This window comes from Megalobrama amblycephala, linkage group LG4 (genome assembly GCF_018812025.1).
Source record: "Megalobrama amblycephala isolate DHTTF-2021 linkage group LG4, ASM1881202v1, whole genome shotgun sequence".
NCBI classification, from domain to species: domain Eukaryota; kingdom Metazoa; phylum Chordata; class Actinopteri; order Cypriniformes; family Xenocyprididae; genus Megalobrama; species Megalobrama amblycephala.
In genome coordinates, this window is record NC_063047.1 from 46,998,067 (window position 1) to 47,020,329 (window position 22,263).

General features: G+C 36.1%; 1 protein-coding gene across 4 annotated transcripts; it reads left to right on the top strand.

Annotated features, from left to right (window-relative positions):
• The first annotated feature begins 1 nt into the window (after position 1).
• Positions 2–22,163, top strand: sympk (symplekin). Of its 4 annotated transcripts, XM_048189619.1 has the most exons (28): positions 9–148; positions 1,987–1,994; positions 2,357–2,467; positions 2,577–2,642; positions 2,730–2,783; positions 2,881–2,954; positions 3,041–3,167; positions 3,250–3,499; positions 5,424–5,594; positions 5,684–5,923; positions 6,033–6,184; positions 7,986–8,136; positions 8,279–8,504; positions 9,624–9,774; positions 9,866–10,101; positions 12,963–13,044; positions 13,154–13,267; positions 13,348–13,495; positions 14,041–14,201; positions 15,955–16,063; positions 16,154–16,254; positions 16,680–16,770; positions 16,953–17,054; positions 18,143–18,330; positions 18,468–18,644; positions 19,441–19,554; positions 21,484–21,684; positions 21,764–22,163. In XM_048189619.1, the coding sequence occupies exons 3-28, from the start codon at positions 2,366–2,368 to the stop codon at positions 21,959–21,961; spliced, it is 3,786 nt and encodes a 1,261-aa protein (XP_048045576.1). In that variant the 5' UTR covers positions 9–148; positions 1,987–1,994; positions 2,357–2,365; the 3' UTR covers positions 21,962–22,163. The 4 variants fall into 4 exon arrangements, with proteins under 4 accessions (XP_048045574.1, XP_048045577.1, XP_048045575.1 ...); XM_048189617.1 differs by lacking the exon at positions 1,987–1,994 and having other exon boundaries at positions 2–151; positions 2,359–2,467; XM_048189620.1 differs by lacking the exon at positions 1,987–1,994 and having other exon boundaries at positions 2–151; positions 2,359–2,467; positions 21,767–22,163.
• Positions 22,164–22,263: the final 100 nt, after the last annotated feature.

Sequence of the window (22,263 nt, forward strand, 5' to 3'; positions counted from 1 at the left end):
CTTATGTTCAACACCGGAAGTAGATCATTCTCCTCTGAGCATGGCGCAAATGAATACTTTTCTATAATAATTGCAAGGATTGATGATTTTGCAACTAAGTAAATTATATGAATATGTAATTCCAACGCGAGAAGTTATCAAAAGAAGTAAGGTAAAATATGTTTTGTGCTTTTTAACTATTTTCATGCCTGAAATATTGCTTAGCGCCAATGCTAACCGACAGGCTTTAATTCTGAATTTTAATTCCCAACATTTTATAGAATTTAAAATGATTTCTCTTGACTAAGTTTGACTTCTCTGAGATATTCGTTTACTAAAGATGCTATTTTATGACAGCCAGGAAGCCTGTTTTATCAGATTAAGTTATCTAGCTACTGTTAGCCCAGTTCTCTATGAGAATTCATCGAGCTATTTTCATTCATTTTCATTTTCAGTATGTACTAGTTCTAACATTATTTCAACACTTTCATCTGCATAAAAGGGCAATGTTTCCCCGACCATTTGTCTCTCTTAGCTGTATTTCCTCAGGTAAATATTTGTAACTCCAAACTAGTCCCACATTCATTTAACCACCAAGTTATGCAAGAAAAAAAGTCCCAATTTGCCTTTAGAGATGCTGAATAAAGTACTGTAATTGTACTTTAAGTGTCTAATGTAACATTCATTACCTGAATAAATCTACATAGAATCTGTAATGCTTTAATATCACTGAAGACATGACAGTGCTATTATGTTTTCTGTCAATTTGTAAATTGAGTGCTAATACTTAAGTTAATGATGCTTTCAATAGTGTATTGTGTGATACTAAGAGTTGTGTGACACTGTTATGTACAGTAATCCCCGCTGCTGTGTACTTCTGTACTGTAAAAATAGAGCGAATGTTGCAGAATTACTAGGATTCTTGCCTAAATAATCTTATGGCTTAATTGACCTTTGTAGATTAGGGTAAACTCATTTGGCAACTTGATTGCCATGATAACTCAGTTTACCACATGATCAACAACAATGATGACCTGAAGTTCTTTAGACACACCTCAGATGTCTGCTTCTTTGACCGTTTATTCTCACCTCTCTGACGGGTTACATTTTTTGTCTCGTGTTTGTTCGGTTTGTACTCAATGTATTAAGTCAAGACACCACAGGTGAATAGAGTAAACAGGTTTTACAGAGAGGATAAAGATTTTGGAAATCAATTTTAATCACGTTATAAATCTGAAGATACTATCAACAGTCAGAAAAAAATTATTTATGAATAATCAGATGAATGATATATGAACAAACCCCTCTATAAAAACCTGCTGAAGTAGAGATTTCTGGATCAGTGCATGAGAAAAAAACAACTAATTTGTACAAATAGGGCTTTAAAGATATGTATTGCAATTTCAGTATACAGACACAAACAGATAAATCTAATAGAATAAACACTTAAATGTGTATTTTGGTTTTAGTTTGCGTTTTAGTTTAGCTTTCTTTCCTCTAGTCTGAAATGTTATGGAAAATCTCAAAATTGAGCAGTGCCAGACTCAGAGAAAAAATGTTTGCCTGTAGAATCTTGCCTTGAGAGAGTTTTGATAAAATGGTCAGATCATGATGTATTCAATTTATTAAGAACAAAATAAAATGAAAAGTGCATTACATTGTGAAAAGGGATTACTTTAAATGACCGGTATTTCTAGGTGAAGCACTGCTCGTATACATATACAATGTTCTGTATATGATATGGAAAAACCAACATTGTTAAAGGTTTTTAGTGAAATTTATAATGTAGTTTGAAAATTGATCTAAATGAAGAATGTAGTGTGAGTTAAATTAGTCTTCCAGCCTTCAGCTGCAGTTCACCGTGACTTTACACAAGATCAAATAATATCAAATTAAACCGTTTACAATATGGAAATTGTGCTCACCTTTTTTCTTCATCTTAATTTTAGAAATTAAAGTCCGTATGAAATGGAAGTTGCGATAGTCTTTTCTCTATTGTAACGTTTATCTGAGTAAAACAGCTTTCTGAATAAGCACAAAAGTGGGTGGGACTTAATTTTGTCCATGGGGAATTGATTGGTTCATTTGATGGTTGTGGTTTGCTATTGGTCAATCTCATGTGAGTGACATGTTGTCCCGCCCTCGCGCCAGTAAACGCATCATCAGAGAAGAGTAGAGGTGACACTGCAAGAGGGAGGGAAGTTATATTGATAAAAGATTATGAGGGCACATGAATTAAAAAAAAAAAAAATAATATGATGTGCACAAATAATTCATTTATAATAAATACTGTAATATTCTATAAAAACAAAAATTTTTCATGGTGACTTTAACCATTTGTAAACCTTCTGTGAGGACTTGTGATGCTCTTTTCTTTAGATTTGTCATGATGGCGTCAGGCATGGGAGATCAAGCACGTGGTACCGTGACCTCCCAGTCATACAGCAATGAAGAAGCCGCAGCCTCAGAAATGACCACCAGCGAGAAGGTAACACACTGGGCATCGTTACTTATTACTAATAACAGCACTAGATATTGCTGTTTTTGTTGTTGTTTTGCAAATGTGACATTTGGCATGGATTGCATTTCTCCATCAGGTGGTGGAATTGCTAAACCAGGCGGCCCTCATCTCCACAGAGGAAAAGCTTATTGTCCTCAAACAGGTTTTAAAATCCTTTCAATATTGTCGTAAATATAAAAATCCGATGTTTAGTGTTCATGTTTATGTAGTTATGTCCTTTTACTATTAGGTGCAGGAGTTGATCATCAACAAGGACCCTTCATTGCTTGACAATTTTCTGGATGTAAGTTCTATAATCCATAGCATCTTCACCAGCTTGAGGAAATGTTGCCGACACAGAAATTAAATTCATGTTTTCATCTTTTATCCATCCTCAACAGGAAATCATCGCATTTCAGACTGATAAGTCAATTGAGGTGCGGAAGTTTGTCATCGGATTCATTGAGGAGGCATGGTGAGTGTTGGCTGGTGCACTTATAAGCATCCAGTATGTAATACTTTGATCAATACTTCATGACCAGTCGCTTTTCGTTTATTCAGTAAAAGAGACAATGAGCTTCTGCTGAGGCTGATTGCCAACCTGAACATGCTGATGAGAGATGAGAGTGTGAATGTGGTGAAGAAGGCCATTCTGACGCTCACGCAACTCTATAAAGTGGCTTTACAGGTATCACTCACTACACAACATTCGTTGAATAGCTGGGCTGATATTTTTAGGTGTCTGACATGGTCTTCATTTGTTCTGTTAGTGGCTGGTGCGCACTAAGAGTGTCTCGGAGATGCAGGAGGCATGCTGGGATATGGTGACCCAGATGAAAGAGGATGTTCTGGCATTGCTGGATTCCGATAACGACGGTGTCCGCACTCACGCCATCAAATTCACAGAGTCCCTCATCATCACTCTTTCCCCACGGACACCCGACTCCGACACGCCCAAGAAGCAGGAGGGAGACATCAGCCTGGACAAAATCCCCAAAGACCACGCATATATTCGATATGGTAAGAGCAGAATCACATTTTCAAACTCTTTATGAAAAGTTTGTATTATTTTTTTGTTAAAGGTGCCCTCGAATGAAAAATTTAATTTATCTTGGCATAGTCAAATAACAAGAGTTCAGTACATGGAAATGACATACAGTGAGTCTCAAACTCCATTGTTTCCTCCTTATATAAATCTCATTTGTTTAAAAGACCTCAGAAGAACAGGCGAATCTCAACATAACACTGACTGTTACGTAACAGTCAGGATCATTAATATGTACGCCCCCAATATTTGCATATGCCAGCCCATGTTCCCAACATTATAAAAGGCATTAGACAAGGGCAGCCAGTAACGTCTGGATCTGCACAGGTGAATCAACAGACTAGGTAAGCAAGCAAGGACAATAGCGAAAAATGGCAGATGGAGCAATAATAACTGACATGATCCATGATATCATGATATTTTTAGTGATATTTGTAAATTGTCTTTCTAAATGTTTCGTTAGCATGTTGCTAATGGACTGTTAAATGTGGTTAAAGTTACCATCGTTTCTTACTGTATTCACGGAGACAAGAGCCGTGGCTATTTTCATTTTTAAACACTTGCAGTCTGTATAATTCATAAACACAACTTCATTCTTTATAAATCTCTCCAACAGTGTAGCATTAGCCTTTAGCCACAGAGCACAGCCTCAAATTCATTCAGAATCAAATGTAAACAATATAACAGTATACAATACTCACATAATCCGACGCATGCATGCCGCATGCATGCCGCATGCATGACAAACACTTTGTAAAGATCCATTTTGAGGGTTATATTAGCTGTGTAAACTTTGTTTATGCACTGTTCAAGGCAAGCGCGAGCTCCGTGGGCGTGGAGCACTAGAATTAAAGGGCCAGTAGCCCTGAATCGGCTCATTTATAATGATGCCCCAAAATAGGCAGTTAAAAAAATGAATAAAAAAAAAAATCTATGGTGTATTTTGAGCTGAAACTTCACAGACACATTCAGGGGACACCTTAGACTTATATTAAATCTTTTCAAAAAAAGTTCTAGGGCACCTTTAATGTCATATGGGTCTGCACAATTAATTGCTTTCAATATGATTATCAATTTAATTAACTAAATATATGAGCTACATGTTTCAGAGTGAAGTGTGCAACTCATGATCCTGTGTTTGCAGTGTCTCAGAGTGCCTCGGTTCACAGTAAATACTGCTTTCCATCTCTGCATCTGCTCTGAGTTTGGTTGTTTATAGCGTGCATTTGGGAGCGCAACATGCACCAACCATTTTTCTAAACTTGTAATGAGACACGCTTCTATCATATCACATATGAATGTATATTAATGTAAAAAGCTTTGCCATTTTATGAAGATAAGCTGACACACACACAAGTAAATAAAAAAATTTACTAGCCAATGTGCTTAGGTGGTTGTATTTTATATTATATTATTAATATATATTTTATAAATACTTGCCAATTGTAAATTGTCTTATTTTGTTTAATATTTTTATTTAGTAATAATAATCATAATAAAAAATGAGGATAATTACTATTATTATTAGTATTAGTATATTGATATATAATCACAAAAAAATTGGCCAAATAGTTCAGCTTGGACAAAATCCCCAAAGATTACAGAGATTATAGTATTATTTTTTAAATAATAATAATCATAATTAAAATATTAATAATTACTATTGTTATTTTTGGTCATGAAGTCATATGAAATAAAAACAAATTTTCCAGCCCTACAAACAAGCACATCAAACCTGGAGCTTTTGTTTTTTAAACTGCATTCTGAATTTTTATCAGATTTTCCCCCCCAAATTGTGCTGCCTTAAGGTCAAAACTCTTAAGTTTTACAAAATTATTTTCATTCTCTCCTTTGGCTTCCTTTTTCTTCTCTCCTCACTTCCTCCTGTCCTGCTCTAAGACACCTTATGCGAGGAGGGTAAGTCGGCTCTGGAGCAGTTGTTAAAGTTCATGGTGCACCCTGCCATCTCCAGCATTAATCTAACTACTGCACTGGGATCACTGGCGACGCTGGCCAGACAGCGGCCCATGTTCATGTCTGAGGTGGTGCAGGCCTATGAGACGCTACATGGTGAGTTCTGTTAACTGACATTATCCAGAGCATTGAACACAAATCGAATCATTTCTTTTGTTCTTAATCTCTTTTGCTGTGTTCCCCAGCTAACCTGCCCCCGACTCTGGCTAAGTCTCAAGTGAGCAGTGTGCGCAAGAACCTGAAGCTGCACCTGGTTGCGGTGCTGAAGCACCCCAGCAGCGTGGACTTCCAGGGCCAGATTTCCACTCTATTGCTGGACCTTGGCATGTCTCAGAGCGAGATCACCCGCTGCACGCCAGCCACCGTACAACCCCGAAAGAGACTCCACCATGAGCCCTATGTCGAGGGCAAGAGGATCAAGATGGGTGAGTGGCTGTTTTAATGAGCTGCATGGCTCGTTGTTTGTTGCGAATCAAACAGTTGTTGGCATTGAATTTGAAAAGAAGGGGAATAATGCCTTGCTTGTGCTTGCAGAGGGCGCTCTAGTGGAGGATGATGAGGATAAGGAGGAACCAGCTCCTGTCGTCACCCCAAAACCATCCTCCTCCGTTGGCACCCAGTCAGCCATCGATCTCACTGCTGAGTTCCTGTTGCCTCTGCTGTCCCCAGAGAATGTGGCCAACCTGGTGCGTACTGTGGCTAAACTGCTCAGTCCATAACATGTCTGGCCTGAACTACATTTAACAGTGGTGTTCCTCTTGAATTTTGGGTGTGGGAGGTTTGGTTTAGGAACTAAAAGTGTGTTTCTTTAAATGCTGAAATAATAGCAATAAATGTATAAATTAATGTATTAGTGCTGTCAATCGATTAAAAATTGTAACAAATTAATCGCACCTTTTTAATATTTTTATATTGTAATAATGTCACAGTTGGATGTAGAAACAACTTATAGACAATACTTTTTTAATTATTTGGCTAATGGCATCTTTTTATGAATGAAGGCCATTATCACTGATATTAATACTTGTACTGACGTCTCTATGAAATTGATTTTTTTTATTTTATATTTATAATAGACATTCAACATTACAGTATAACTGAAAGCTCTCAATTTCAACATGTATTAGGCTTAAAAAAAAAATAACTTTTAATTTAAGTGAACTTAAAACAATCTTCACATAAACCCATTATAATAAATGTCATATTTACTTGTGGCCTTCCTACATGTCTAACAGGTAGGAAATATACAGAAATTTAATAAAGTTATCAAACACTTTATTAGCCTTCACTGCATAAATAATTTATGCAGTCTTCACTGCATAAATTATAAATGAAATATAGATTGATCCTTATTAAAGCTACAATTTTCTCTGTTATCTTTAAGAGCTTCCGCTGCCGAACATGATGCGGATCTGACGTGCATCTCATTTTCTCTTTAAGTTCATCTAAGAAGTTATTTAACTCATTTGAGACTGCTCTTATGAGGATACTCGACAAAACAGGCATTTTGGCATAATTCTGTGTTATTGTTTGTTCAAGCGTGAAAGAGAGGTCTATACTGTACACTGTATTTCTGTACATACGAGTCGTATGTGTGTCACGCAGACACAACATTCACAGACAGTGTGTTCTGATTTGTCTTGTGAGGCTTGAATGGTTTAAAAGTGTTTGCATGAATAAGAGCATGATCATAAACTGTAATGCTAGCCAAATTATGATGGAAAAAACGGATGCTGCATTAATTACATTAAATATTTTTAACACTATTAAACTGAAAAATTTAATCGCATGCTTTAACACATTAATTTTGACAGCCCAAAAATGTATACATTTTAACTAATTTTTAACAGATATTATAGAAAATGAAGATTGCAATATATTCCTATTGAAAAAAAGTTGCACTTAAAAAAAAAAAAAGAATATTTGATAATTATTATATTTTTTTTACACTACAAGTTACAATACTAATACATATGTGAAAATAAGTGGCATGCAGAGATGGAGTTTTTTGAAGCAGCATTTCTTCATTATTTTTATTATATTTTAAATGCACACATGCAATTACATATTTACAAAAAAAAACAAAAAAACTTATCAGTACTTAACATTAATATTTATTCAGTACTACCTCTATTCTTAGGCTTCTGTTAGCACCTCACCAACTATGTGGAGCAGCTTTTTTTGTATTTTAATTTGACATTTTTATAACTTAATTAATTAATTAGCTTTTCAGTAACTCTCAAAACCCTGTAAACACCTGGCAAATGCTGGTGTAAAATAATTTCGCCCGTTGTGGGTCTTTTTTGAAAACATTTAGACATGTAAAAAGAACAATCATTTAAATCAAATTCAAAAGGCTGAAAGTCAAAATAGAAAATTAATTTGTCAAAGTCTTGGAACTCTGTGTTGAGTAGCACACAGTCTTGCTTATTACTGTAACTTACATGTATGTTCACTTTATTCATTTTCTGCTTTCTTTTAATGCAGGTGCTCATCAGTATGGTTTACCTGCCTGAAGTGATGCCAGCCTCTTTCCAGGCCACCTACACGCCTGTAGAATCAGCCGGCACTGATGCTCAGATCAAACATCTAGCCAGGCTGATGGCCACACAGATGACTGGGGCTGGACTGGGACCAGGTGAGGTGATGGATATTTTGAAGGAAGGAGAGATAAACTAAACTTTAGTTCCTGTCAGCACAGCTGTAAAGATGGCGAGGGGGTTTGTGCATATTGTAGCATTGCAAGTTAAACATCTTCTCCTCTGTCTCCTCCTGCACAGGGCTGGAGATGTGTAAGGCTCGAGATGAAGAGGTGAAGGAGGAAGAGGGAGGGGCGGCTGAGTCCAGCTCCAAAGACCCTCTCATCATCCGCAAGCTGTCTGCAGTGTCTCTCGGTCAAGCCATCTCAGTGGTGGGGGCGGTGGCGGCTTACAAGAGCCCTATCGCTGAAGAGGCACCTCAGATCAAGAAGCTTCCAGAGCCCATACTGCCCACCACACAGGCCAAGTAAGAGTGTCCCCGTAGCACCACATATACACAAACACAGAAATAAATTAGGGCTGACAAGCAATTAAAATGTTTAATCTAATTAATTACACAATGTGGCGATTCATTAATCGAATTAATCGCACATCAGATTTGGCTGAGAGATTACCCCCAAAAGATAAAGTCATTATTGTGTTAAATGACAAAAGCATCAAATGGACATTACAAAAATTATCTGTAGAAAAACATTTTTTTTATTTGATTCAACATACTACACATAAACTTTTAGGCTTTAGTGGCCATGAGGGTGAGCAAATGATGACAGAATTTTTTGGGTGAACAATTATTATTATTTTTTTTTTATTGATATGAAAAAAATGAAATAATTTTTAAATTAAATGATACTCTAAATAAGAAACTAAAACTGCCAGTAGGTGGCGGTAAATGTCTAAATGCGTAAGTCATTGAGTCATTCATTCATTAGATTCATTCAAACAGCTGATTCATTCAGGAATGAAGTGAATGGCTCTCTTTATGAATGGGCTGTTGAATCATTGGTTCACCTGATTGATTCACTCAAAATGTGGATTAATTCAGAAACAAACAGTTTTGCTCTTAATTTATAGGTAACATTTTCATTGGCCAAATTGATATGTTGAATTTTATGGACATTCTAACTGCATTCAAACCTGCGGGTGACGTCACAGACACTACTAACTACACACTGACGCCAACTCACTACTAACGCAACTCAACCATGTCTTGCCCCTTGTGTATGCCTTTGGGCGGGAATTATTTAAATGCGGGATATTGTGACGTGTCCGTTCCTGGAAGAAAACTCAAGACTACAATCAAGGTGTTTTGAGGAGATCAGAAACGGTGTTTACTGAAATAGAGAATAACTTTCTTTGAAATTACTTTGTAACTTTGCAGCCCTTTTTCATGCTCAAACGGCAACATTACACACTAAAGTTTAAAATGTAAAAAAAAAAAAAATTAGGATAATAGGTCCTCTTTAAATGTCTAGTTTGGGGGCTCACTACGCTTTGGAACAGAAACATTGCGTTTGTGTTTTATCTCTAGCTTTGAGACACTGGTTTGATTTGTCTCTCTTTGTTTTAATCATTAACCCTCATTCAGAGCTCTTGGTGCCAGTGGCAGAAAAAAAGTGTTCAAATTGGCGGATGTGGTGCAGCCGTTTTCAGAGGCTCAGATCGAGAAACTTACCAACATGGCCATCACGCGGATCCTCCAATCAGAAAAGACCATTGCACAGAGTGGGATGTCCCATGTGAGTCTGCTTTTGGGGACTTTTCTAAGCATGCTATCTCAGCCACTATATCCATTCTAACAACTCATCTCTGTGTTTTATCTTCTCCCAGGTCCGTGTGAAGCTGCTCGCACGCTTGGTGACCCAGTTTGAGGGAGGGAAGAAAAATGACTTGTTGCAGTTTATCTTGGAGGACATGCGGAGCAGAAGTGAGCTGGCCTTTTCCCTGCTGTACCACGAGTATAATGAATACCTGAGTCAGCAGCCCTCCGGCTCTCTGGACAGCTATGAGCAATGTCTGTTCACACTTCTGTCTGGCCTGCAGGAGAAACCTGAGCAGAGGGATGGGTGAGAATCACCTCATAACATCACAAATTATTTATTAAATACTTGAGTACTTACAACATCCCAAATGTTTGCAACTATTTGTAAATTGTGAGAAAATTGCAATTTTAACCAAAGCTCCGGGGCATGTGAGGAGTCGCCTGTCAATTGCGTCATACCCGCGTTACCCTCGGTTTCCGGTTTTATTTTGTAGAAAAATAATCAACCTGATGCAGTCAGTGAATGAAAGTAGTTCATCAAAATGATCAGTGTGCAGTGTTTTAATTTTCGCTTGTCGATAGTACCGATACAATGATGTTATACATTAGGGATTCTCAAACTTTTGTCAGACAAAAAAATATATTTACTTGAAGTAATTTTTCAATAATTTAACAACACATTCACATGTTCACTGTTCTCTTACATTGGTTATTGGTCACATGACATGTGGGTAAACATAAAATTATTTGTTTTTATTTTAAAATTATTAGTTCATTTTCATGAATTAGTTCAATTATTAATTCATTTTACATTTCTATTAATTAATTATTAGCGTTTCATTAGCTCATTAACCCCAGTTTGTAAAACCCTGTTATACATTGTACTGACATTAGTGTGGATGTTCAGTTATGCAGTTAATGCTGTTGTAGATTTCCAAGCAACTTTGTTACCTGTTATGAATTTTTTCCACTACTAAAAGTATTGTGTTATTGAGATGTATATAAATAAAGTAAATAGTACTCGACTGATCATGTGATCTCAACATGGCTGCCATCTTAAATGTGGATATCTTTTTTTATAATCCACAGATATGATTGGAGTCAAAATAATGTTTTGGGGAGGAAATTACTTGGTCCATTTATCTTTAAATGGGTAACATTTAAAGATACGTAATGTGTGTGTGTGTGTGTGTGTGTGTGTGTTTACTTGAAGATTTTAGGTCAAAAGTATAGTATTTTAATAAGGAAAGTGCATATTTTATTGCTTTACATTTTTCATCATTTTTAATTGCCTTCATTGACAAATTAATTTGTAAAAGAATAAATATTCCAGGTAGTGTCTCAATTAAAGGTGCAATATGTAAGAATTTTGCAGTAAAATATCCAAAAACCACTAGGCCAGTGTTATATATTTTGTTTACTTGAGTACTTACAACACCCAAATGTTTGCAACTATTTGTAAATCATGAGAAAATTGCAATTTTGACCAAGGCTCCGGGACGTGTGAGGAGTCGCCTGTCAGTTGCGTCATACCCGCGTTACCCTCGGTTTCCGGTTTTATTTTGTAGAAACCATGGAAACAGCAAAGACGCTTTAATATTTTCATGTTTTAATAGACAAGGGAACAACTGTTTGGTTACGTTTATAGACAGAAAACGAGTTATTGTTTATAGCTCAACACGTTTAGTCTTATTGTTTAAATCAAATTTTCTTGATTTTTTGCGAGTACCATGCTTTACCATGCCTCAGAGAAAAACACTATTTTGTGAAGTAGGTAACATAGCATAATCAGATGCAGCTTTATTTTTAGTAACAGTAATACAGCATTTTTCTCCATCATACAATACGTATTAAAATGAATTGCATGCCATTTATCAACACAAGCCATCCAGCATTTAATATGATATTCTAAAATCGATCTATCTTACTGCAGTGTGTAACAGTGTCTCACAGCAGCCGCTGAGCGAACGCTCAGAGTAACGTTATAACATCATTTTCAACACTCTCAAATGTATCTAATATGATAAACAGAGCTGTGTTACCTCATACTCATGACCGGAAAAGCGGAAGCGGTGTTGGCGACTGTGTCTGTGTCATAATAAAAGTTTTGCTGCTCGTGAGGCGTGTGTTGTGCAATCACTCCAGCGGTCTCGTTCAGCTCCCACAACACTCAGTCCTGCTCTGCTTCACACTACTGTAATGTTAATAATTGCATCCATGAACATGATTTCGTCCTGAGTCCTATCCCGATTATTTTCCACCGAGCTTTGAGATGAAGACCACATGTCCCAAGATTCCGTGCTTAAACTTGGTATCATCAAGCTACGCCTTTGTTTTGAATAGGCCTCTAGCGGACAGAAAATAATACATAGTGCACCTTTAATTAGAATCTTCATCCATAAGAAATAATTGCGAAAATGTTGTTTATAATGGTTTTGTATGTTTACGTTTCACCCCGCAGGACATTTCAACTTCCCAAATATTTTTCATTAGCTACATTTACATGAACTCTAATAATCCATTTGTATTTGGACTAGTAGCACAGTCAGAATAAAAGTCACATGTAACCACATCAATTGGAATTAATTGGCTAAATCTGATTTAATTTCAAATTGGAATTTTCATTCAGACTGTAAGGGGTGGTTTAAAAATGTTTTAATCGGCTTGATAGAACATTTAAACACTTGATTGCATTGAAAACAGAAACAAGAACATTATGCTCTTTTGCAACAACATAGAAATGGCATAATGACGTACAGTATGACGCACAGAACAAGCTGTTGTTTTTGAGTAGTGTAATAAATGGCTGTCGTGTCATTCTAAAATTATCATTCCACTTATTGTCTGGGACATTGTCGTCCCAGCAGTCCTTGTTTGGACTCTCATCCACAGATGCCTTATTTTGGGAGCTGGAGGAGACGTTTTTACTGCTTGATAAATATAAGCAGCATGGCACAAAGCTTCATGTGCTCGTCGTCTCCTAATCCTGACCCAAAATAGATAAATATTAACTCTGCTTAAGCTATTGTCAGCTACCCAAATTCAATGCGTGTTTTTATGTGAACTAAAAAAATTAAACTTAGCAAGACTGCCTTTAACATGCTGACATGTATATTCTGGCATGTTTAAAATATGTTCACTATTCCTGAATTTCGTTTATCTCAGGCTTTTCACCAAGCTTGTGTTGGAGGCTCCGGTCATTACAGACTCGGCACTGGAGGTGATTCAGCGCTACTGTGAGGACGAGGTCAGACACTCTTCTACACTAACCCCAAAAGTTTCTGATGCCATCATTTTAAAAAGTTCTCGAGGAGCAGCATATATAAAATCCTCTTGTTTCCTCACTTGTCTTTCAGTCACGTGTTTACCTGGGCATGTCCACGTTAAAGGAGCTCATCCTCAAACGCCCCTCCAGACAGTACCAGTACCTCAATGTCCTTCTGAACCTCAGCTCTCATGAAAAAGAAAAGGTTAACCTCCAATCATCTGTCTTTCATTGTTGCATTAATTAGTTTCATAGCAGTATAATAACAATTCCAATGATGTTCAGGTGCGGTCCACTGCTCTCAGCTTCATCAAGCGCATGTATGAGAAGGAACATCTGAAGGACTGCATTGAGAAATACGCTCTCACCTACATGCAGTTTCTGGTCCACCCAAACCCACCTTCTCTTCTGTTTGGAGCAGGAGAGGATACAGGTTCAGAGACTTTTCCTAGTCTTCAGATTTAGCCCAGTTTATGATATAATTGTGCTCATACTTGTGTATTAAAGGGTATTGTTCCAAACCCATACGACTTTTGTTCATCTTCAAAACACAAATGAAGATCTTTTTAATAAAATCTTAGAGATTTCTGTCCCTCCATTGAAATTTAATTTACCCAGAACTCTGACACTTCAAAACGTTCAAATCCATATGAATCGAGCAGTTTAATCCAGGTCTTCTGAAGAGAGACAATCAATTTATATGATGAATAATTTAATTTAAATATAAGAAAATCTCTCAGATTTCATTAAAAATATCTTGATTTGTGTTTTAAAAATGAACAAAAGTCTTATGGCTTTGGAACGACATGAGGGTAAATGATGAGTAAATTACAGAATTTTTATTTATCCCTTTAAGTTTCCTTAATTTAGATGATTTAGAAAGAAACTTTATTATTACTTTAATAAAATAGTGTAAAATGAACTCAATGGTGAACTGTGCTCTAAAATAATGAGTTCTCAATCCTGCTGTGTTCTCAGAGGTAGCATCTCCCTGGACAGAGGAGACTGTGCGGCAGTGCCTTTACCTCTATCTCTCTCTCCTGCCCCTCAACCATCGTCTGGTGCACGAGCTGGCTTCTGTCTACACCGAGGCCATCGCCGACATCAAACGCAGTGTTCTCAGGGTCATCGAACAGCCTGTAAGACCACCTCACCTTCTAGAGACCCTGAAATACTCACTGCAAAGTTTATTCTCATTCTTCGCTTAGGGGTAAAAAGAATTTTGAAATACATGACCAGCAGCATCCTGTTGGCGAACTTCCTGACAGCACCCACTATAGTTGTTTGTGCTTTGCATAAACAATCTGCAAAGTTACAAAGCAGAAAGTCCAGCCAAAGGGAGTTAATCTCTCCAAAAGAAAAAATCCTGCCTGAAACACCTAGTTTGTAGATCTGCCATTTTTCGTAATGTTGCCATGTCACCATCTAATACTTTTGCATAATATCCACCTGCTGGCTCAAACTAAGGTAATTATAAGGCCAGGAAAACTTTAACGCTATGTCAAGGAAACATGAGGGCAAAACATCATTATATGGACTAGGGATGTGCAATGATTAATCGCGATTAATCGTTTGCAAAATAAAAGTCTGTGTTTATGTAATATATGTGTGTGTTCTGTGTATAATAATTATGTATATATAAATACAGACACATACATGTATATATTTAAGAAAAATGTTAGATTTATATATAAAATATTTATATGTAATATAAAATATATATAAATATATATATTTATTTAAACATGCATATATTTCTTAAATGTATACATGTATGTATGTGTGTGTGTTTATATATGCATAATTATTATACACAGAACACACACATATATTACATAAACACAGACTTCTATTTTGCAAACGATTAATCGCGATTATGGACTTAGGAATTGAAGAATCAATAGTTAAAATTTGTTTTTAACAACATTAAATCATGTAAACCTATCCTAGTAGACCCCCTAAACAAAATTATAATCCTAAATGTGCATAATTGTTTTATGTTTTTCAATCTAATATTTAGAGATTATTTTATTTCAACTTTATTTCAATTAACTAATGATTTTTAATAGTTTTAATAGCTAACAGATAGTTAAAGTGGCCCTATTATGCTATTTTAAAGGTTCCTTATTTTGTTTTGGAGGTCTCCTACAATAGGTTTACATGCATCCAAGGTCAAAAAACACCTCATAATATACATTGCAGCATCACTTCTTTTCTCAGAATGTCTAAGACAGTTCCATAAATGATTCTGTGCCTCTAAACCCCTCCTTTCTGAGAGCCTACTCTGCACTTATTGGTCAGATGGCCAAGACTGTTGTGATTGGTCTACCACTTACAGTGTGTGTAAGAAACAAAATGCCTATTACCATATCTGAAATTTAGCTCTTCTTCAGCAATTGTATACACAGTAAAACAAACAGTAACTTTATTTACAAAAAAAATAAAACAGTATTTTACCTTGTAATTTCGAGCCAGAGTCCTGATTCTTTGGAAGTGCATGCAAAGTGGATTTGCTTTCGCAGTGCAGAAAACAGTGTCTTCTCGACATGTCAAAAACACAAACCAAGTAGATGTGAAGACCACAGTGAAGACCAAAGACTGGCATTAGAATCAAAATCTTTCTTTTAGGAAATCATAATTTTATTTGTTGTGCACTTTGATCTTTAAAACTTTACAGACCTTTTACATTCACAAACAGCTATAATACACACTATATCAAAGCTAATATCTGAAAAAGCATAATAGGGGAAATTTAACAATAACAGCATTTGTACACTAGCATATAACTGGCTTCACAGCTAACAAACAATTTTATTTATTGCATTCTCCATTTAAAACAGTAAAATTATGATAATGGTGATGGTTTTGTTTCATCAATGTTTTTTTCTATAGATAAGAGGAATGGGAATGAGCTCTCCTGACCTGCTGCTCCTGGTGGAGAACTGTCCCAAAGGAGCAGAGACACTGGTCACTCGCTGTCTACACATACTCACTGATAAAGGTGTGTGTGTGAAAGAGAAGAAAGAGTGTGTCTGTATATGCATCTCTGAATACTAAATGTAGACCTTTGTGGATTGTATCGTTTTCACAGTGCCTCCATCTCCTGAGTTGGTGGAGAGGGTGAGGGATCTTTATCATAAGCGAGTGCCAGATGTTCGTTTCCTCATCCCAGTTATCAACGGCCTGGAGAAGGTTTGTCTCATCTCATCTGTCCTTCTTGGGTGCTTTTGTATTGACAGTTCATTGTCACAATAAGAAATACATTTACTAGTTAAAACTTGTTTTATGTGAGGATTGATCCTCTCGATCGTTATTATTCGTACTTGCACAAACACCTGCATGCTGTAATCACTGAGATGAGCAGTTTACTGACAGGATCAAAAACAGGCAGACAGAGCTTGAAATGTAGAGCATCCCTAGATTAGCATAGCTACTTCAGGAAGTGAAAAAAATTAATTGCTGTGTTAGCTGCGTTTCTTTTAATTACTTTTAACACGTCAATCTCAGAAATGAACACATTGACCCATTGCACATTAAAAGGTGGTTAAAATGGCTTTAAGGTTAAAAGGGCTCTGTGGAGACTGCATTTATAATGCTATCTTGATTGTGTCGAACAGAACGAGGTGATTCAGGCTCTACCCAAACTCATCAAGCTCAACCCCATCGTGGTGAAGGAGGTGTTCAACAGACTGCTGGGCACTCAACACAGTAATACCTGCTGATTCTCTTGTGCATGTGTGGTGATATTGATAAAAACAAATTAGGTGGTTTTCATTGTATTTTATGTATTATAGGTCTGAAGTTCTTTTCAGAATGATGTAATTTCAGTGTCATGTTTTGCTGTAGATCAGTAGAAGTTTAGTGAACTTGTGTGATTGTCTGTTCTGTAGGTGAGGGCAGTTCCTCCATGTCTCCACTCACTCCTGGAGAGCTCCTCATCGCCTTACACAACATTGACTCCTCCAAGTGTGACATGAAGTCAATCATCAAAGGTATCCTGATGCGCACAAGTCCCTGTCCAGTCTTTTACATCATTTTTTTAATTAAAATATGGTTAAGTGTATATATATATATATATATATATATACTTAAGTATATATACAAGTAAAGTATATATACATAAATATATTTTATATATAATATATATTTTTTTTATATTTATCTTTTATATTTATTTTTTTATATATTTATGATATATATATTTATAGAAATTTAAATATATAAATTATATTTAATTTATATATATTTATAGAAATATAGATCAAAAGGGAAATATTATTAATTAATTATAATGTGTTATAATTAATTATGAATATTTGGATCAGTTATCAGATTAACTTGTAATTGAACTAATATTAGAATCAATTAATTAGTTTGTCCAGCGAACACTTAGTATTGATTATTTATTAATTCTAAGAAATGTTAATTTCCAGGGTAAGGGAAATAACTTTCTTACTGTACAGTGCTACTGAGAGCATGTAGCTAGGTCAGGCATCGTTAAATTGACTTTGCTGCAAGCAGAGAATCAGAACCTAATACTCATATGTATTGTGCACAAGTGTTAACTAAATCACAAAGACAACTAATCTGAACAAACACATACACACAATCACGCATACATGGGTAAAATGGAAAGTGAAAGTTACAGAATGAAACCAGAAACAGAAACGGGGAATGAATCTATGGAAAAGAGTCATTTAACCGCATGAAAAGAACCATCAGCTTCTTATTTCAAAACACCTTGTTAAACGTATGATACTTGCTGAAGAAGGTTTTGTGAGTCGATGGTGTTTAAGTTGCAGTTGATTTCTTCTGCGATGAATGAAGAAATGTCGACAATCTTTTGCGGTTAGTTTGTCCCCTCCGGAAATATCACCTATATATAGCCACTACTATATATATATGCATATGTAGCCTCTAGTTTAATTAGTTGAATTAAGTGTAGTTTAAATTAAATTTAATATATTAATAATACAAATTTGAAAGGATGCCTATTAAATATCTCCAATGTGGTGAGAAATCTTTCTTGCACCCTTTTGCTTTTCTTCTCACCCTTTTTGATGTTCTTTTCCCCCTGTAGCCACTAACCTGTGTTTTGGGGAGAAGAATGTGTACACATCAGAGGTGCTGGCCGTGGTGATGCAGCAGTTGATGGAGCAGACCCCTCTTCCCATCCTGCTGATGCGTACGGTCATCCAATCCCTCACTATGTACCCTCGCCTGGCTGGCTTCGTCATGAACATCCTAGCTCGGCTCATCCTCAAACAGGTCAATGGACAGAGAACCCTTCATTCTCAATTATGGCACAGTTATTGGCCAATGCCAGTAATCCCATACCAGTCTCTCATTTAATAATCTTGTGCTGATAAACCTGTACACTGATTGACTGTTGATTGATTGTACAGGTGTGGAAGTATCCTAAAGTGTGGGAGGGCTTTGTAAAGTGCTGTCAGCGCACCAAACCACAGTCCTACAACGTTCTACTTCAGCTGCCTCCACCACAATTGGCCAGTGTGTTCGAGCGCTGCCCGGAGATGAGGGAGCCGCTCCTGCAGCATGTGCACTCCTTCACCCCTCACCAAGTACGTATGACCAAAGTGTCAGGTTTTGTCTCAAATAAGTGTCATCTGGGAAATTAATGGCTACTGAGACTGAAATCATAAATATATACACTGCTGAATAAAAGGATTAATTCATGTATTTAAATCTCACTTACACCAATCATTGGAATGCCATTGCATCATGGTTTCCACAAAAATATAAAGCAACATTGATAATAATAGGAAATATTTCTTGTGCCCCAAAGCAGCATATTAAAATGATTTCTGAAGGATCATGTGACAATAAAGACTGGAATAATGATGCTGAAAATTCAACATTGCATCACAGGAATAAATTACATTTTAAATATATTAAAATAGAATATAGAGATTTTATATTGTAGTAATATTTTACATTATTTTTACTGTATTTTTCATTTTTTTAAAATGCAGTCTTGGTGGAGGGAAAAAAAAAAAAAAAAAAAAAAAAAAAAATATATATATATATATATATATATTAGTAGAATGTGTAATATTAAAACGGAAATAAAACAAAATTATAATAATAAAAATGGCAAAATTACAAAGTTACTTAAACTAAAATTAAATTAAAGACTTAAAATATAAAAATAAAATTCAAAATATTAGTAAATAACATAATGGTATACAAATAATACTAAAATAACACTGTTATTTTGTATTCCAAAACATTGATATGAATAGTATGACGAGTGAAAAACGTTTGTGTATTCAGTGTTTTAGATGAGAAAACTTTAGTTAATAAAATTTTACTTCTAAGTACCTTTTATTTAAATGTGTTGTTTTATTGTTTCTGTAGCAAGCCCACATTCCAACATCTATAATGGCCGTTCTTGAGGCCAACAGGAAGCCGGAGCCAGAACCACAACCTGAACTTCACCATCCAGAAGTAATTGAAGAGAGAGAACGAGAGGTACGTCGTGATGAAACTGAAGTAGTGAAGATCTTTTCTTCTATATTTTGACGTACATCCGAGCGCAACAGATTATCAAAGAAGAAAGAGTTTTTCTATTCATTGATTGTTGATTGGATTTTGAGGTGTTGCACTTAAATGTGAATGCGAGTTGGCAATAGATTGTGGAGGGGCTGGGTTTAGGCAAACTAACGGTGTGTTCACACTTCAACTGCAGTCGTCTTGCAGCAGATCTTCATTTGTGTGCGAGAGTGGAATTCCTGGCGCTGTTTTGAATCCTTTACACATTTTAGAAGCTCTTTGTGAGTTCTTAGCTCATAAAAATACCATTACCACTTTAAAAGAGCTCATTTAGCCTAGCACACAGCATTGTTTTGGATGTTCGGAGATCAGTCGCAAAATATACGTCATAAAAGCTGCTTTTTGTTTTGTATATTTAGATTCTGTGTTAAAAATTACAGTGTGAACACTAAGTGAACCAGGACTGAATGTTTTCACTGGAAGATTGAGTTATGACATTCTAATGAAATATTAATTCACTCTATAAGATCTATAACATGCATTTACAAAATGGATGGGATGGGGTGAATTTTCATTCCACACTGACTTTGTGCGGTCACATTTACTCTTGTTCATTTTCATGAGCGAAATCCTGTTATTTTAGTACGAGTCTATGCGATGAAGGTGAAAGATTTCCACAGCAGATTATGCAATTCACCACGTTGACCAACAGAAAGCTATGGAAGCTTGTTTTTATTTATGAAATAAAAAATAAAAAAGTTAATTGCAACTTTATCTCACAATTCGTACTTTTTTCTCGCAATTGCGAGTTATAAAGTTAGAATTGTGAGATATAAACTCACAATTGTGTGTTATAATGTGCAGGGGAATTTTTTTTTCTCAGAATTAAGAGTTTATATCTTACAATTCTGACTTTATAATTCACAATTGACCCTTCGCAAAGACCCGCCCTCCTTATTTACTGTTGCTTTGTCCGACAAGCCGTGGCACTGTCACGACATATGGAGTGAAAAATGACCACGCGTCGACAGCCAAGACAGAGCAGGTAACTTAAGATATTAAACAAAGTCCCAGCTTTCAAGTTGTATATTTTTTTTAAAAGAAATTTGAACAATAAAAGCCATTTTGTGGCTCTTTAATATGTTGTGACAGATCGCTGTAGTGCCTCAGCTCAAGCGGCTCGTGAACCGATCATCTCTTTTTACTAGTTAATTTATAGTATCAAATATACATGAATGAACATGAGAAGGAATGTTGTTTCAAATGTGAAAGACATAAATACACACCATTTTTCAAGTTCAAGTCCACCGAGGTTAATCTTCTAACTTCTGACTGGTTTGTCGGACAAAATGGCGAATTCAGCATTATGATTGGCTAGATCGCTTGTCAATCAAACTCCTGGCGAAGGGTCAATTGTGAGTTTATATCTTGCAGTTCTGAGGAAAAAAGTCAGAATTGTGAGATATAAAGTCAGAATTGCTTGATTAAAAACTCGCAATTGCGAAAAAAAGTCAGAATTGCGACTATCTCGCAATTCTGACTTTATAACAATTGCGAGTTTAAATCTCACAATTATGACAAATAAAGTCAACTGTGAGATGCAAACTCGCAATTGTGAGGAAAAAAAGTCAGAATTGTGAGAAGTCGCAATTACCTTTTTTTTTTTTTTTTTTTTTTTTTTTTTTTTTTTTTTAGTGGAGGAAACAAGCTTCCATAGAAAGCTGCTTTGTTTGAAAGTGACGACTTTATTATCGCTACACTATTGACAGTAGACACATTTCGCTTGAATTCGTGTAGTAATTCAAACAGGTCCGTGGACACAGTCTTGCTACACAGAATTATGGAGATAGATAATCTTTGGATAATTTGCTAATAAACTATTCTCTTTCTTGTCCACTTTTGTTTAAGGTGCCAGTACCAAAGCATATATCAATGCCTGCTCCAGTACCACAAGCAGAACCTCCAGCCCCGACACCCATAGTGTTTACTGAACCACCAGCACCACCTCAACAGATCCCAGCCCGGAGGGAAATAGAAGTAGAAGAGCCCATGGAGCAGGAAGAAACGGCCTACTCTTCTCTGGAGGTCTCGTCTGAGGCAGCATTGCAGGTAAAACTTTATAATTGTCATCATTGCGGACCAATACAAGAGTGAATGGCACTGGCTGACCAATGACTTTCACTTTAAGCAGATGGAAGTGCCTGAGGAGGCATCACAGTCCAGCTCCATCACAGAAAAGACAGATGAACCCATGGAAGAGTCGACTGCTGTACCTGCGGATATAACTCCGGATAGACCTGCGGATAGACCCGAGGATGTGGCAGCCCAACCTGAAGATGAGCCTGAGGATGTTGTTGCAGAAGCAGGAGAAAGCAGCGTGGACTGATGCCATTTGAAATGAGGCTGACTTTGAGATGATGTCTGCTTTGTTTAGTGTATTGTGAATCTGAAAGTTAGAAGTAAATATGAGAAAACAATATTTTTGTTCTTTGTTAAAATTAGTTTGAGAATAAATTGATTTTTGTATGTGCCACAATGTTTTCATTTCTAGAATAAAATATGACCAACAAACCAAAATGAGAAACAAATCATTGGTCTCTGTGCTTCATTGTACTAAAGTATGTCATGAATATGTTAATTTTGACAGCATTCGGCCTATCAGAGTGAAGAAGGTACCAGGCAACACGT